The 14,679-nt window shown below is 66.7% G+C and overlaps 2 protein-coding genes across 2 annotated transcripts; one reads left to right on the top strand and one right to left on the bottom strand.

Moving 5' to 3' along the window:
• Positions 1-527: 527 nt before the first annotated feature.
• FOXP3 (forkhead box P3) lies at positions 528-5,994 on the top strand. Its single transcript, XM_048293151.1, is given in 13 exon segments — positions 528-547; positions 1,476-1,557; positions 1,657-1,747; positions 1,842-1,873; positions 1,875-1,922; positions 1,924-1,961; positions 2,045-2,120; positions 2,600-2,668; positions 2,765-2,897; positions 2,986-3,050; positions 4,564-4,665; positions 5,547-5,668; positions 5,800-5,994. Coding segments are annotated over 13 exon segments (918 nt in total). The 3' UTR covers positions 5,840-5,994.
• Positions 5,945-14,251, bottom strand: CCDC22 (coiled-coil domain containing 22). Its single transcript, XM_048293164.1, is given in 19 exon segments — positions 5,945-6,224; positions 6,490-6,564; positions 6,687-6,746; positions 6,997-7,092; positions 7,351-7,458; positions 7,975-8,076; positions 8,705-8,821; positions 9,999-10,118; positions 10,707-10,826; positions 10,915-10,986; positions 11,789-11,980; positions 11,982-11,996; positions 12,216-12,356; positions 12,358-12,386; positions 12,638-12,704; positions 12,796-12,902; positions 12,994-13,126; positions 13,290-13,467; positions 14,096-14,251. Coding segments are annotated over 19 exon segments (1,896 nt in total). The 5' UTR covers positions 14,146-14,251; the 3' UTR covers positions 5,945-6,110.
• Positions 14,252-14,679: the final 428 nt, after the last annotated feature.

Raw genomic sequence — 14,679 nt, 5'->3', positions numbered from 1 at the left:
ATCTCAGCCTGGCTGGTTTGGGGTGTCTGTGCCTGGTCATTTGGGGGCATTTCTCTGCATTTTGGGGTGTCTCTGCCCAGCCAGTTCAGGGTGTCGCCATGCACCCATTTTTGGGGCATTTCTGCAGGTTTTGAGGAGTTTCTCGCTGGTCATTTCGGGGTGTCTGTGCCCAGCTGTTTTGAGGCATTTCCCAGTATCTCTGGCCAGTTTGGGGTGTTTCTGCCCAAAATGCCCAGGCATTTCCCTGCGTTTTGGGGTGTCTTGCCGTGATGACTTTGGGGTGTCCCTACCCTCACAATTTGTGCCGTTTCTTCACATTTGGAGCCATTTCATCCCACACGTTTCAGGGCATTTCTCAGCTGTTTTGGGGCATTTCTCTGCATTTTGGGGTGGCTGCACCCTGGCCGTCTTAGGGCACCTGTTTGGGTCTGGGGGGGCCACCTCGGCCCCCCACCCCCGCCGTGACTCAGGGCTGTGGTTTCCCGTCTATAAATCGGAGGTGGAAGCGCCCGGTGTCACCCAGAGCCATGGCGGGCGCCCGGGACCCGTGAGCTGGGGGCACTGGGAGGCACTGGGAGCACACTGGAGGGCACTGGCGTGATGCTGGATGGGGCTGAGGGAGCACAGGATTGATGCTGGGTGGGACTGGGAGGGCTCTGGTGGGGACTGGGAGGGAAACTGGGAGCAGTGCAAGGCACTGGGTGGGGACTGGGATGGACTGGGATGGACTGGGGAGTGTCGGGAGGGGTTGGTGGGAACTGGGATGGACTGGGATGGACTGGGGGAGTGTCGGGAGGGGCTGGAGGAGCACTGGCTTGGGAAAATGGGGAGGCTGGGAGGGTGTTGGGGGGGACTGGGATGGAGTGGGTGGCACTGGAGGACTGGGGCTCTGGCTTACTGGGGAATGCTGGAAAGTACTGGGGGAAACTGGGAAGGAGCGGGAGGGTAACAAAGATGGATTGGGATGGGCTGGGAATACACTGGGGTGGGCTGGGGAGATGCTGGGAGGGACTGGGTAGCACTGGAAAGGACTGGGAGGGATTGCAGTTTACAGGGAGAGACTGGAGGGGTGCTGGGAAGGACTGGGAGGGACTGCGGCTTAGTGGGGATACTGGAAAGGACTGGGAGAAACTGGAAATGACTCGGTGCTTACTGGGAAGGCTTGGGATGACAATGGGAGGGACTGGGGTAGACTGGGATGGATGGGCGATGGATGGCATGAGAGGTGCCAGTGGAAGATGGGAGGGGGCCCAGCCCATACTGGGAGCACTGGGCAGTACTGGGAGGGGTAACTGGGCCAGGACGGGCTGGGGGGGGGCTGCTGTCCCCCGCCCCGCGCGGGTTCCGGGACTCGCGGTGACGCAGGACCTGCGTGGGACACGTGTCCAGGCCTGGCACACGCGTGTGTCACACGCTCGGGGGGGGGGGACAGGGGGAGGGTCGGGGGGGGTCTCACCCCCTCCCACCCCCCCCAGGCAGCGCCGCCCCCCCCGCAGCCCCCAGGACCGGCCCACGGTGCTGACCCGCGCGGACGGGGCGGTCCCTCGGCGCACCCAGGTGCGGGGCAGAGCCCGGGCCACCAATTCGGGGGGGGGGGGTGGAGTGTGCGTCAGGAGGGGGGGGTTCACCTCCTGCCCCCCCCCCCCAACCACACAGGTGCCACCCGAGGGGGGGTCGTGCCCCCCCCTCCTGCACGTGCAGCACCCCGGGGTGCTGGTGATGCGAACTCGGCTGCCCCCGGCGCACGGTGAGCACCCCCCCCCCCCAGACCCGCCCTCCCCCTCTTCGGGGGGTGTCCTCCCTTTTGGGAAACCCCCCCCCCCTCCCCAAAACTCCTCCAGGTCTCCCCGGTTTGGAATGGGGCCCCAAAGACCCCCCCCGGCCGCGACAGAGACCCCTCACCCGCCCCCGCCGGCAGCGACCCCCCCCCCACCGCCCCCCGGCGCTGCGCAGCCCCCCAGGTGAGTGGGGGCTTTGGGAGGAGGGGGTTGGGGGCATCCCGGACCCCCGTCCTCACCCCCCACCCCCCAAAAATCACCTCTAGGCCCCCCCGCCGTGAGCCGGGGGAGGTGGCTCAGTGCTTGCGGCAGCTGGAGAGGATCCAGGAGCTGGAGCAGCAGGTGAAGGGGCCCCCAAAATCCCCCCTGAGCCCCCCCAGTCCTACCCTGACACCCCCCAAGTCCTGACCCGACCCCCCCAAGTGCCACGGGACCCCCAAGTGTCCTGGGACTCCCCACAAAAACACGACTCCAACCCCAAACCTGTGCCACTCCTGTCCCCCCCAGATCTGGGACCCCCCCCCCAAACCGTGTCCTCCCTGTGCCCCCCAGCCCATCGCCCCCCAAACCTGTCCCCCCCAACCCATCACCCCTCCCAAGGCCCATTTCCCCCCCAAAACCATGATGCCCCCAAACCTGTGCCTCTCCCATGTCCCCCAAATCCTGTGTGTGACCCCTCCCGGCCCCCAAATCCCGTGTGCGACGCCCCCGCCCCCCCAAACCCGTCCCCCAAACCCCGTGTGTGACCCCCCCATCCCCCCATGTCCCCCAAACCCCGTGTGTGACCCCCCCATGTCCCCCAAACCTGTCCCCCCCCGCAGCTGGCCCGCGAGCGGCACCGCCTGGGGCTGTTGCAGGCGCAGCTCCTCCGGAGGGCCCCCCCCAGCACGGTAAGGAGGGCAACACACCCCAAAACAGGGGCGGGGGGATGGGCCCCCCCACAGCGGTGCCAGCCCCTCACTTGTGTGCTCCCCCCCCCCCTCCAGGGCCCCCCCGGGAAGGGCCAGGCTGGGCTCCCCCCGATTTGGGGTCCCGCAGCCGCCCCCGAGGCAGAGGGGGACCCCGAGATGATGCTGCCCCCCCCGGGGCACCCCTGGGAGCGCGGGGGGCTCTACCCAGGTGAGCCCCGGGTTTGGGGGTGTGGGGGTGTCCCCCGAAATAACCGGGGAGGGGGCTGGGTCCGGCTGACCGCCCCTGGCCCCCCCAGAACTGGAGTACTACCGGCTCAGCACCGCGCGGCCCCCCTACACCTACGCCACGCTCATCCGCTGGGTCAGTGCCCCCCCGAACCCCCAAACCCCCCCTGGGGCACCCAGAGCCCCCCCGTGTCCCTGACACCCCCCGTATCCTCCCCCACCCCAGCTCTCCCCTCATAGCCCTGCTCCCCAATTTCCTCATCCCGGCCATCCTGCAGCCCCTCCATGTCCCCCCCCCAAACTGTCCCCAAAGCCCACCCTATGCCCCCCAGCACCCCATGTGTGTCCCCCATAGCCCCCCCCCAGGCCACCTCACAGTGTCCCCAAACCTGCCATGCTCCCCCCAGTGACCCCAAGTGTGTCCCTGTACCCCAGATCCTCCCCAGAGCCCCCCCAAAGTGTCCCCACGCGCTGCCGTGCCCCCTAAACCATCCTCAGCCGTCTCCAAAGCCACCCCAAAAGTTTGTCCCCAACCCTCTCGTGCCCCCCCAACGTCCCCAATGTCACCTGTGTTGCCCTGTGCCCCCAATGTCCCCCAATGTCCCAAATGTCCCCAATGTCCCCCCAATGTCCCCCCATGCCCCCAATGTCCCCTCAATGTCCCCCCACTGTCCCCCAATGTCCCCAATATCCCTCCAATGTCCCTCCAATGTCCCCCCAATATCCCCCCAATGTCCCCAATGTCTCCACCCCCCCAGTGTCCTCCCAATGTCCCCCCAATTTCCCCCCGTGCCCCCCAATGTCCCCCCAATGTCCTCCCAATGTCCTCCCAATGTCCCCAATATCCCCCCAATGTCCCCCCAATGTCCCCCCAATGTCCCCCCATGCCCCCAATGTCCCCAACGTCCCCCCAATGTCCCCCTGTCCCCCCAATGTCCCCCCAATGTCCTCAATGTCCCCCCATGCCCCCCCCAATGTTCTCAATGTCCCCCCGATGTCCCCAATGTCCCCCCGTGCCCCCCAATGTCCCCAGTGTCCCCTCAATGTCCTCCAATGTCCCCCCAATGTCCCCTCATGCCCCCCAATGTCCCCCAATGTCCCCAATGTCCTCCAATGTTCCCCCGTGCCCCCAATGTCCCCAACGTCCCCCCCTACCCCCAGTGTCCCCCCAATGTCCCCCAATGTCTCCAGTGTCCCCCCAATGCCCCCCCAATGTCCCCCAATGTCCCCCCAGTGTCCCCCAATGTCCCCCAGTGGCCCCCGTCCCCCCAATGTCCCCCCAATGTCCTCCCAATGTCCCCAATGTCCCCCCAATGTCCCCCCACTGTTCCCCCAATGTGTCCCTAATGTCCCCCCACTGTCCCCCCAATGTCCCCCAGTGTCCCCCCAATGTCCTCCCAATGTCCTCCCAATGTCCTCCCAATGTCCCCCCAATGTCCCCCCAATGTGTCCCTAATGTCCCCCCATGCCCCCAATGTCCCCCCAATGTCCCCCCAACGTGTCCCTAATGTACCCCCATGCCCCCAGTGTCCCCTCAATGTCCCCCCAATGTCCCTTCAATGTCCCTCCAATGTCCCTTCAATGTCCCCCCGATGTCCCCCCGTGCCCCCAATGTCCCCAATGTCCCCCAATGTCCCCGCCACCCCCAGGCCATCCTGGAGTCCCCGCAGCGGCAGCGCCCCCTGGCGGAGATCTACCACTGGTTCAGCCGCAGGTTCGGCTTCTTCCGGCACAACACCCGCACCTGGAAGGTGGGGACCCCCGGGACCCCCCAGACACACCCCGGAACCCCGAACAGCCCCCCCGGGAACCCGGAACACCCCCGGGAACCCCAAACAACCCCCGGGAACCCCCCAAAACCCCCGAACGACCCTCCCCGGACCCCAAACACACCCCGGGACCCGCCAGACACAGCTCGGGAACCCCCCGGGACTCCAAAAAACACCCTGAGAGTTCCCTGCACCCTAAAACAGCCCCCCCAGGACCCTCTGAGACCCCAAACAAATGCCCCCCGGGAACCCCATAACAGCCCCCCCCGGGGACCCTGAAACACACCCCGGGACCCCAAAACAGCCCCTCAGGATCCCCAACCGTCCCCAGAACTTGCAAACATCCCTGGCAACCCCCCACACCCCAAAACCGACCCTGGGATCTCCAGTCCCCCCCCCCCCCCCCCACCCCCCCCAAAAACATCCCTGGGGCTTCCACGAACTCCTGGGGCCCCTCTCCAACCCCCCCCTGCACCCCCATCCTGGGGGTCACCCCAACTCCTCCCCAGCAGAGACCCCCCACTCTCCATCACCACCATTGGGGGACCCCCAGCCCCTCCCAGCACCCCAAAATGTTACCATCCACAGGTGGGACCCCCAAACCTTCCCCCTGAGACCCCAATGCTGCCCCGGACCCCCCCTCCCAACACCCCCACTCCCCAAAAACGGGGGGACCCCAAATTCTCCCAGTACCTCTCCAATCATCCCCCCACCCATGACACCTCAGAGACCCCCCCGAACCCCCTCAAAATCCCTAAACCCTCCCCAGACCCCCCTGAAATCCCTCAGGGAATGTGAGGGGGGGATGTCCAGCCCCCCAATTTCAGGGTCCCACCCCGATTTTGGGGTCTCCCCCCCCCCAGAACGCCGTGCGCCACAACCTGAGCCTGCACAAGTGCTTCGTGCGGGTGGAGGCCGCGCGCGGCGCCGTCTGGACCGTGGACGAGGCCGAGTTCCGGCGCAAGCGGGGCCAGCGCTACCCCAGGTACCCCCAAACCCCGCCCCGGCCACCCCAAAACCCCCCTGGGCACCCCAAAAACGCGGGGGGTGCATAAACCCCCCCCCCCCCCCCAAAACACCCGTGATAACCCCGGGATGCCCCTCTGACCTCCGCAGGGACTGTGACCTCAAGTACTTTCTGCCCCCCCGGAGCTGAGGGGGGACCCCAAAACCACGGAGAGGGGGTGCCCCCAAGACCCCCCCTCCCAGGAGGAACACGACACCCCCAAATCCACCCCCCAAGAGCACCACGAACAGCCCCGAACTGCACCGGGATTTATTGAAACCATAAAGGAACTGTCCCCCCTCCCACTGCGGGTGCGTTTTGGGGGGCTACACGGGCACCCCCACACCCCGCTGTGTGCGGGGGGGGCGGCAGAGCCCCCCCGGCGGATTTTGGGGTGCGGATACCCCCCCCCGGTTTGGGGTCAGGCGTGGCGGGCACGAGCGGCCAGCAGCGCGTTCTCCTCCCGCAGCGCCCGGCAGTCGCTGAGGATCCGCTCCAGGCTGGCCGGGAGCTTGGCACTCGTCTCTCCCTCGATCTGGGGGGGCACAGATTGGGGGAGGCAAAATGGGGGGAAAAAATGGGGGGAAAAATTTGGTGGGGGTAAAAATCAGGAGGAAAGAGTCAGGGAGGGGTACAAAGAATTGGGGGCACAAAAAGGAGATGGGAGTGGTCAGTTAACACCCAAATAGAGCTGGGGGGGGTCTCCAGAGGCACCCGAAATCCATCCTGCCCCCCCAAAAGACACCCTGCCCCCCCAAATCCATGCTGCCCCCCCCAAACCGAGGCCCCCAAAACCCCACCTGCTCCTCCAGGTCCCGGATCTCCCTCTGGATGGTCCCCGTGTCCTCGATGGTCCGGATCAGCTGGGCACAGTTCTGGGGGGCAACAAGAGGGGTTTGTAGGGCACCCCCCCCCCCCAAATTCCAGTCCCCCCTCCTCCCCCAGGGACCCTCCCAGTTCCACCTGGGCCCCCCTGGAGCCCCCCAGGCCCCGTTACCTCGTGCAGAGCTGCCAGGTACTTGTAGGCTTTTCTCACCACCTCGTCCCGCTTGGCGTCCTGGGGAAGGGGACAGTTTGGGGGGGCACAGGGACAGTTTCGGGGGGCACAGCTTGGGTGGCACATGGGGCACATGCGACAGTTTGGGGGGGATCCCAGCACCCCACCCCCCTGTCCCTTTGGGGGGGATATCCCATACAGGGGGATACCACTGAATGCACCCCCAGCCACAGGCCCCCCAAAATCCCACTGTGATCCCCCCTTTTGGGGCTCCCTGCACCCCGAGGTGCCTCCCCCCCGGCCCCCCCACCTTGAAGAGCAGCTCGTCGGTCACGCTGAAGGTCCTCTCCAGCTTCCCCACCAGGGCATTGATCTCCTTCTGCAGCGCCCGCGTGTCCTCCAGGATCTGGGGGGGGTCAGGCCTGGGAGGGGGAGGGAACACGACCCCCCAAAACCCCTCCCCGCTTTGGGGGTGCACACAGCCCCCCACAGCCCCCAGCTCCCCCCCCAAAACCTCAAATGAGACTGAACACCTCAAGGCCATCCCCCAAACTCCTCCAGGCTGCCTAAGGGACCCCAAAACTCTCCCCCTGCCCCCCCCCCACAAGAGTTGGGGCCCCCCCAAACCGTCAGAGCCCCCCAAAAGTGCCCCCCCAGCCCCCACCTTCCCGATCTCCTCCTTCTGCTTGCGGATGTTGCCCACGATCTCCAGGATGCGCTGGGTGTAAACGGCGCGGGAGACGTCGCGGGGCAGCGCCTCGAGCTCCGCCACCTGCGGGGGTCAGCGGGGGGCCTGACACCCCCAAACTCCCCTGGGCACCCCAAAACGCCCCCAAAGCGCCCCTAAACCCCAACCCCTCCTCCCGAGCACCCTCACAATACCTCAAGGTCTCCCTCAGTGACCCCAAAACCCTGCTGAGCCCCAAAACACCTCAAGGGACCCCCAAAAGCCCCAGGGATCCCCCAGTTCCTCCTGAGCCCCCCCAAAATGCCTCAAGGTCCCTCCCAGGAACCTCCCAAGCAACTCAGTGACTCCCCAAGGCCCTCTGAGCCCCCCCAGAACACCTCAAGGGCCCTCCCAGTGACCCCAAAACACCCCATGTTCCTCCAGTGACCCCTGAGCCCCCCCATGTGCCAAGGTGCCCCCAGTGACCCTCCAAACCTTTCCAGTGACCCCTGAGCCCCCCTAGGACCCTCAGGGTGCCTCCCAGTGACCCCTGAGCCCCCCCAAAGCACCTCAAGGGCCCCGCCAGTGAGCCCCCGAAGCCCCCAGTGCCCCCAGTCCCACCAGCTGGGCGTGCAGGGTCTCTTTCCGTCGCGCCTCCTCAGCGGCCGCGCGGCTGCGCTGGAGCAGCGCCTGCGTCTCTGCCAGGCGCCGCGATGACTCCCGCTGGGGGGGGACAGGGGGGGCCCCAAAGTCACCACGAGTCCGGGGGGGGACAGGGAATCCCCAAAACCCAGCCAGGAGGGGGAACTGGAGCCCCCAGAATCGCTGCAAATGCACTCCAGGGCCCCAAAACCATCAGGGAGGGGAGCCCAGAGCCCCCAGGGACCCCAAAACTGACGAGGGAAAGATCTGGGGACCCCAAAAGCCACAGGGAATGGACTCTAGGGACCCCAAAACCTACTGGGAAGAGGCTCCAAAACCCCGAGGGACCCTCAAACCTACCAAGGAGACCTGGGGACCCCAAAACCCACAGGAAATGGATTGCAGGCACCCCACTTTTGGGGGAAACCACGCACCCCAAACACACTGAGAAGGGATCTCAGAGGGCCCAGGGACGCCAAAATCGACCAGGGAGGGACCTGGGGACCCCCAAACCCATGGGGAAGGGACCCCGGGAACCTCAAAAACTACCGGGGGACCCCTGAATCCACTGGGGAAGAACCCGAGACCTCCCAAACTCGCAGGGAAGGAACCCCAACCCCCCATTTGAGAATGCGGGCACCCCAAACCCATGGGAAAACCAATTCCCGACCCCCGGGGACCCCAAACCCGCGAGGAGGGGCCCCGTTACCTGCGCGGAGTCGCGCAGGGCGCGGAGGTGCCGGAACTCGGCCAGGAGGGGCCCCCGGTGCCGCTCCCACTGCCCGGCCAGGCTGACGATGCGGCGGCTGCTGGACTCCACCACCAGCTGCGGGCAGTGCCAGGGCCCCCCAAACGCTGACACCCCCGGAGTGCCCCCCAAAACCTCCTGACTGCACCCCCACACTGCCCGAACCCCCCACACTGACCCCCCCCAAACACTGACACCCCCGGAGTGCCCCCCAAACCCCCCTGACTGCACCCCCACACTGCCCGAACCCCCCACACTGACCCCCAAACGCTGACACCCCCAGAGTGCCCCCCAAAACCCTCTGACTGCACCCCCACACTGACCCCCCCCCAAATGCTGACACCCCCGGAGTACCCCCAAACTCCCCTGACTGCACCCCCACACTGACCCCCCAAATGCTGACACCCCCAGAGTGCCCCCCAAAACCCTCTGACTGCACCCCCAAACTGACCCCCCAAATGCTGACACCCCCAGAGTGCCCCCCAAAAACCCCCTGACTGCACCCCCCACACTGCCTGAACCCCCCACACTGACCCCCAAACGCTGCCACCCCCAGAGTGCCCCCCAAAAACCCCGACTGCCCCCCCAACTGCCCGAACCCCCCACACTGACCCCCAAACGCTGACACCCCCGGAGTGCCCCCCAAAAACCCCCTGACTGCACCCCCCACACTGACCCCCCAAACGCTGACACCCCCAGAGTGCCCCCCAAAACCCCCGGCTGCCCCCCCAACTGCCCAAACCCCCCACACTGACCCCCCAAACGCTGACACCCCCAGAGTGCCCCCCAAAAACCCCCTGACTGCACCCCCAAACTGCCCAAACCCCCCACACTGACCCCCCCCCAAACGCTGACACCCCCGGAGTGCCCCCCAAACCCCCCCTGACTGCACCCCCACACTGACCCCCCAAACGCTGACACCCCCAGAGTGCCCCCAAACTCCCCTGACTGCACCCCCAAACTGCCCAAACCCCCCTTACCTGCCCCCCCAAGCCCCCTCCCCACACTGTGACCCCAAACAACCCCACAGCCCCCCATGAACTGACCCCCCCCCCATGAAGCCCCCCAAAACTGCTCCCCCCCTGGGGCTGTTCTACACCCCCAACTGCCCCCCCCCCCACCTGCTGTGACCCCCAAACCACCGTGCTTCACCTGCCCCCCACTGGTGCCATCCTATACCCCAAACTGCCCCCCCAAACCCCTCCCCACATCTGCTGTGCCCCCCAAACTGCCCCCAGCCCCCCCAGCCCCTCACCTGCAGCTTGGCCATGTTGTTCTGGGCGTCCGGGAGCAGCTCCAGCGCCCTGGCCTTGACCCGCAGGGCGTCCTCGCGCCCCCCCAGAGCCCTCCGGCCCTGCTGCACCTCGGCCTCTGCCTGGGCATGGAGGGGGGCGTTGGTCAGGGCACCCCAAAACCCCCCTGTGCCCCCCGACCCTGCCACACCACCACCTGGGCACCCCAAAACCTCCCAGTGCCCCCCCAGAGCCCCCCAGCCCTGCTGCACCTCGGCCTCTGCCTGGGCATGGAGGGGGGCGTTGGTCAGGGCACCCCAAAACCCCCCTGTGCCCCCCGACCCTGCCACACCACCACCTGGGCACCCCAAAACCTCCCAGTGCCCCCCCAGAGCCCCCCAGCCCTGCTGCACCTCGGCCTCTGCCTGGGCATGGAGGGGGGCGTTGGTCAGGGCACCCCAAAACCCCCCTGTGCCCCCCGACCCTGCCACATCACCGCCTGGGCACCCCAAAACCCCCCAGTGCCCCCCGACCCTGCCACACCACCACCTGGGCACCCCAAAACCCCCTGTGCCCCCCGACCCTGCCACACCACCACCTGGGCACCCCAAAACCCCCCAGTGCCCCCCCAGAGCCCCCCAGTCCTGCCACACCACCACCTGGGCACGGGGGGTCGGTCAGGGCACCCCAAAACCCCCCAGTGCCTCCCTGGACCCCTCCCCAGCACCCACCTGGGTGAGGCTGAGCTGGGCTGCCCGAATCTCCCCCCGGCACCCCTCGATTTCAGCCTCCAGCCGGGCCAGGGTCTCCTCCAGCGCGGCCTCCTCGCTGGCCTGGCGTGACCCGGGCTCCTGGGGGGGCAACGTGGCCATGGGGGGGCCCAGAGTGACCACACGGAGCCACCGGGGGGGCCCAGAGTGACCGACACCCCCCTCTCACCTCCTCGGGGCCCTTCGGGGGCTGCAGGGTCTCGGCAGCCGCCTGGAGCTGCTGCAGCAGCACTTGGGGGTCCTGCAGGATGAGACCCCGGAGCGGGTCAGAGCCTGGGAGGGTCTGAACCAACCCACAGCCCCCCCAAAACAGCCCACAGCCCCCAAATCCAACCCACAGCCCCCCCAAACAACCCACAGCCCCTCAAATCCAACCCACAGCCCCCCAAACAACTCACAGCCCCTCAAATCCAACCCACAGCCCCCCAAAACAACCCACAGCCCCTCAAATCCAACCCACAGCCCCCCCAAAACAACCCACAGCCCCCCAAATCCAACCCACAGCCCCCCAAAACAACCCACAGCCCCCAAATCCAACCTTCAGACCCCCCAAACAACCCACAGCCCCCAAATCCAACCTCTAGACCCCCCAAAACAGCCCACGGCCCCCCAAAACAACCCACAGCCCCTCAAATCCAACCCACAGCCCCCCCAAAACAGCCCACAGCCCCCAAATCCAACCTCCAGACCCCCCCCAAACAACCCACAGCCCCCAAACTAACCCACAGCCCCCCAAATCCAACCCAAAGCCCCCAAAACAACCCACAGCCCCCAAATCCAACCTCCAGTCCCCCCAAACAACCCACAGCCCCCCAAATCCAACCCACAGCCCCCCAAAACAACCCACAGCCCCCAAATCCAACCTCCAGACCCCCCAAATCCAACCTCTAGACCCCCCAAAACAACCCACAGCCCCCCAAATCCAACCTCCACTCCCCCCAAAACAATCCTCAACCCTCCAGCAGGCTCCCAACACCCCAAAACCAACCCCCATCCCCCCAAAACCATCCCCCATCTCGCCCTCCCCCCATTGTAGCCCCCACCTGTTCGTGGGTCAGGTGCTGGGTGCGGGTGAAGCGGGACCCCTTGGGCAGGGCCCCCCCGGCCCCCCCAGCCCCAAAAGCCTCCTGGAGCCAGGCAGGGTCCAGGGGGGGCCCCGGGGACGGTCCCTGGGGGCAGGGGGGGCAGGCCTGGCGCAGGGGCTCCAGTGCCCGGAGCCGCGCCCGGAGCCGCTTTCCGCCCCAAGTATTCCTGGGGAGGGGGAGAAAAACGGGGAGTCAGACCCGCAGGGACCCCCAAAACAGCCCCCAAACATCCCAACAGCCCCCCCAGGTGACCCCCAAAACAGCCCCCCCCATGCTACAGAGAGGGGGCCCCTCCCTTGGACTCCTGGGAGTAAGAGAAAGGGGGCCCAGGGACCCCCCCCCCCCCCAAGGCCTGGGGACCCCCAGCCCCGCCCGAGGGTCTCACCTGGGGGGGCAGGCGGGAGGCCAGGCCGGGGCCCCCCCACTCAGCCTCCCAGTCGTGGTGGGCGCTGAGCTGGGCCGTGTGGGTCTCCAGCAGGGCCGGGGGGGTCTGCGAGGAAAGGGGGGGCTGTGCTGGCACCGGGGGGGGCGGCCCCCCCAAAATACTCCTGCAGCTCTGCGGGGACAGCAGGGGATGAGCAGAAACCCTCCCCTAAAACAAACCTAAAACCCCCCAACCCCCCTGGTATTACCCTCGAATCATCACACCCCCACCCCCCCAAATCCTGACACCCCCCCTTCCTGTGGGGCACAGCACCTCCATACCCCAAACCCTCAGGGTGAGCCCCCAAAGTTTACATAGAGATCCCCAAATTTGGGGCAACAATGACCCCCCCCACCACCCCAAATCCCCCCCCCGGCTCTTACCTGGGGATCCCCCACTTTGGGGCAGCACCAGGGGACAGGCAGCGAAAGGCTGGAGGTGACTTGTGCCCTAGGAAGGGTTAATTAACGGGTTAATTGCCCCCCTAAACTAAAAGGGGAGCCCCCCCCCAGCTCGGGGGGTGCCGGACCCCCCGGTTCACCTGCAGCCGCTGCAGCCGGGCCGTGCGGCACACGGGGGGCACCCAGGGGGTCCCCAGCTGCTCCCGGATCTGGGCGCCGATGGCTCGGAGCAGCGCCCCCGATTTCCCTGGGGAGGGGGACAACGAGGGGGGTCAGGCCCCTCACGATCCCCCCTACGGGGCTCCCCAGCAGCCCAGGGGACCCCCCCAGGCCCGTACCGGGGGGCTCGGCCCCGCGCTCGCCCTCGTCCCGCGGCAGCTTCTCCACGAGGAACAGGAGCAGGCGCCGCGTGTCGTGTTCGGAGCTGTACAGGAACGTCTGGTACCCCACGTCCCCCCCAAATCCCAGCTCCTGCGGGAAGGGAAGCCATTGGGGGGCACCCCAAAATTGTTGGGGTCCCCCCTTCCAAGATCCGATGCTCTGGGGTGGGTACCGAGGCTTGGTACCACAAACCCGCCACGAATCGCAGCGAGGGCCCCCCCCAGCTTTGGGGTGCCGCGGGGTTCGGGGCTACCTGGCAAGCCGCGGCCAGGTCGGAGGCGAGCCGGAAACGTGCGGAGATGCCGGGGGGCAGCAGGGGGCTCAGGGGGGCTCCCAGCGCGGGGCGCACGGCCCGGAGGCACCGCACGGCCGCCTCCACCACCAGCTCGGGGGTCAGGTCCCGCACGCTCTGCACCTCGGGGGGCACCGCCCTGGGATGGGGGGGAGGGGGCACGGCCGTGGGGACCCCTCCCCGAGCACCCCCAAACCCTGACAGCCTCCTCGCTGCGGGGCCACGGCCGTGGGGACCCCCAAATCATCACATCCCCCCAAATCCTGACAGCCCTCCCCCTTCCTGTGGGGCACAGCACCCCCATAGCCCAAACCCTCAGGGTGCCCCCCCAACCCCGGGGTCAGCCCCATCCTCAGTCTTTCCCCAGACTCCCAAAAACTGCCTGTGTCCCCCAAAATTACCCCCTCAAAAGTCCTCAGGGTCTGCCCTGTGATCTCCCCCAACCGCCCCTCAGGGACCCCCAAATATCCAGTCACGCGCCCACAGCTCCCAAATCCTCAGGATGTTCCCCCAGGGAACCCCACAACCTCCCCAGGGTACCCCCACCCAAAATTCTCGGGGTCCCCCCGGTGACCCCCCAAACCTCCATCGGGGTGTCCCTCCGCCCTTCCGTACCCTCCCCCTCCCAGACTCCCCAAAACTCCTTAGTGTCCCCCAGAGACCCCCCCACGTTCCCCCGCCCTCCAGATCCCCCCACCTGACCCCCCCAATCCCCGCGGGTCGGGCTCCCCCACCCAAATCCTCCCGTTCCCCCCTCCCCCACTCACGTCCCCGCCTGGCGCAGGGAGTGGATCAGGATCTTGTCCACCTCCTCCATGGTTGGGGGGGGTCGGGGGGTCCCCAAATTCTACGGGAGGGGCGCGGGGGGGATTTGGGGGGACCGGGGGCTCCCGCACCCAGCGCGCGGCCGCCGGTCACGTGAGGGAAGGGGGAGGAGCGCCGCGCGCGTGGCACGATGGGAGTTGTAGGCAGCCGTGATGGAGCCGCGGGACATGACGGGAGTTGTAGGCGGTCGTGGCAGAGCATCACGGGAGATGAAGGCGGCAGTAGCGGAGCATGACGGGAGTTGTAGGCGGCGGCGTGTGGCGGGAAATTGCGGGGCCACGAGGGACGGGAAGATGGCGGGCATGGGGCTGGTTCATTAAATCCCGATATCCACGGACAAAGGCCCTCTAACTAATTACAATTAGTGAAGAAGGGGCAGTCAATAACTAACTCATGTAAGCACAAGTTAACTATTAGGAGACAGCAAATGTTAGTTCAGACAGAAGATGTTAATTACAAAGCCTAGGAAGCCGAATTCACCCTCATCTTGTCAAGATAGAGGGGACAAGGATCATCTCAGAGACCG

This window comes from Corvus hawaiiensis, assembly GCF_020740725.1.
Source record: "Corvus hawaiiensis isolate bCorHaw1 chromosome 34 unlocalized genomic scaffold, bCorHaw1.pri.cur SUPER_34d, whole genome shotgun sequence".
In the NCBI taxonomy this organism is placed as follows: domain Eukaryota; kingdom Metazoa; phylum Chordata; class Aves; order Passeriformes; family Corvidae; genus Corvus; species Corvus hawaiiensis.
The sequence above is the reverse complement of the archived record's forward strand: the minus strand, read 5'-3'. Positions and strand labels throughout refer to the sequence as shown.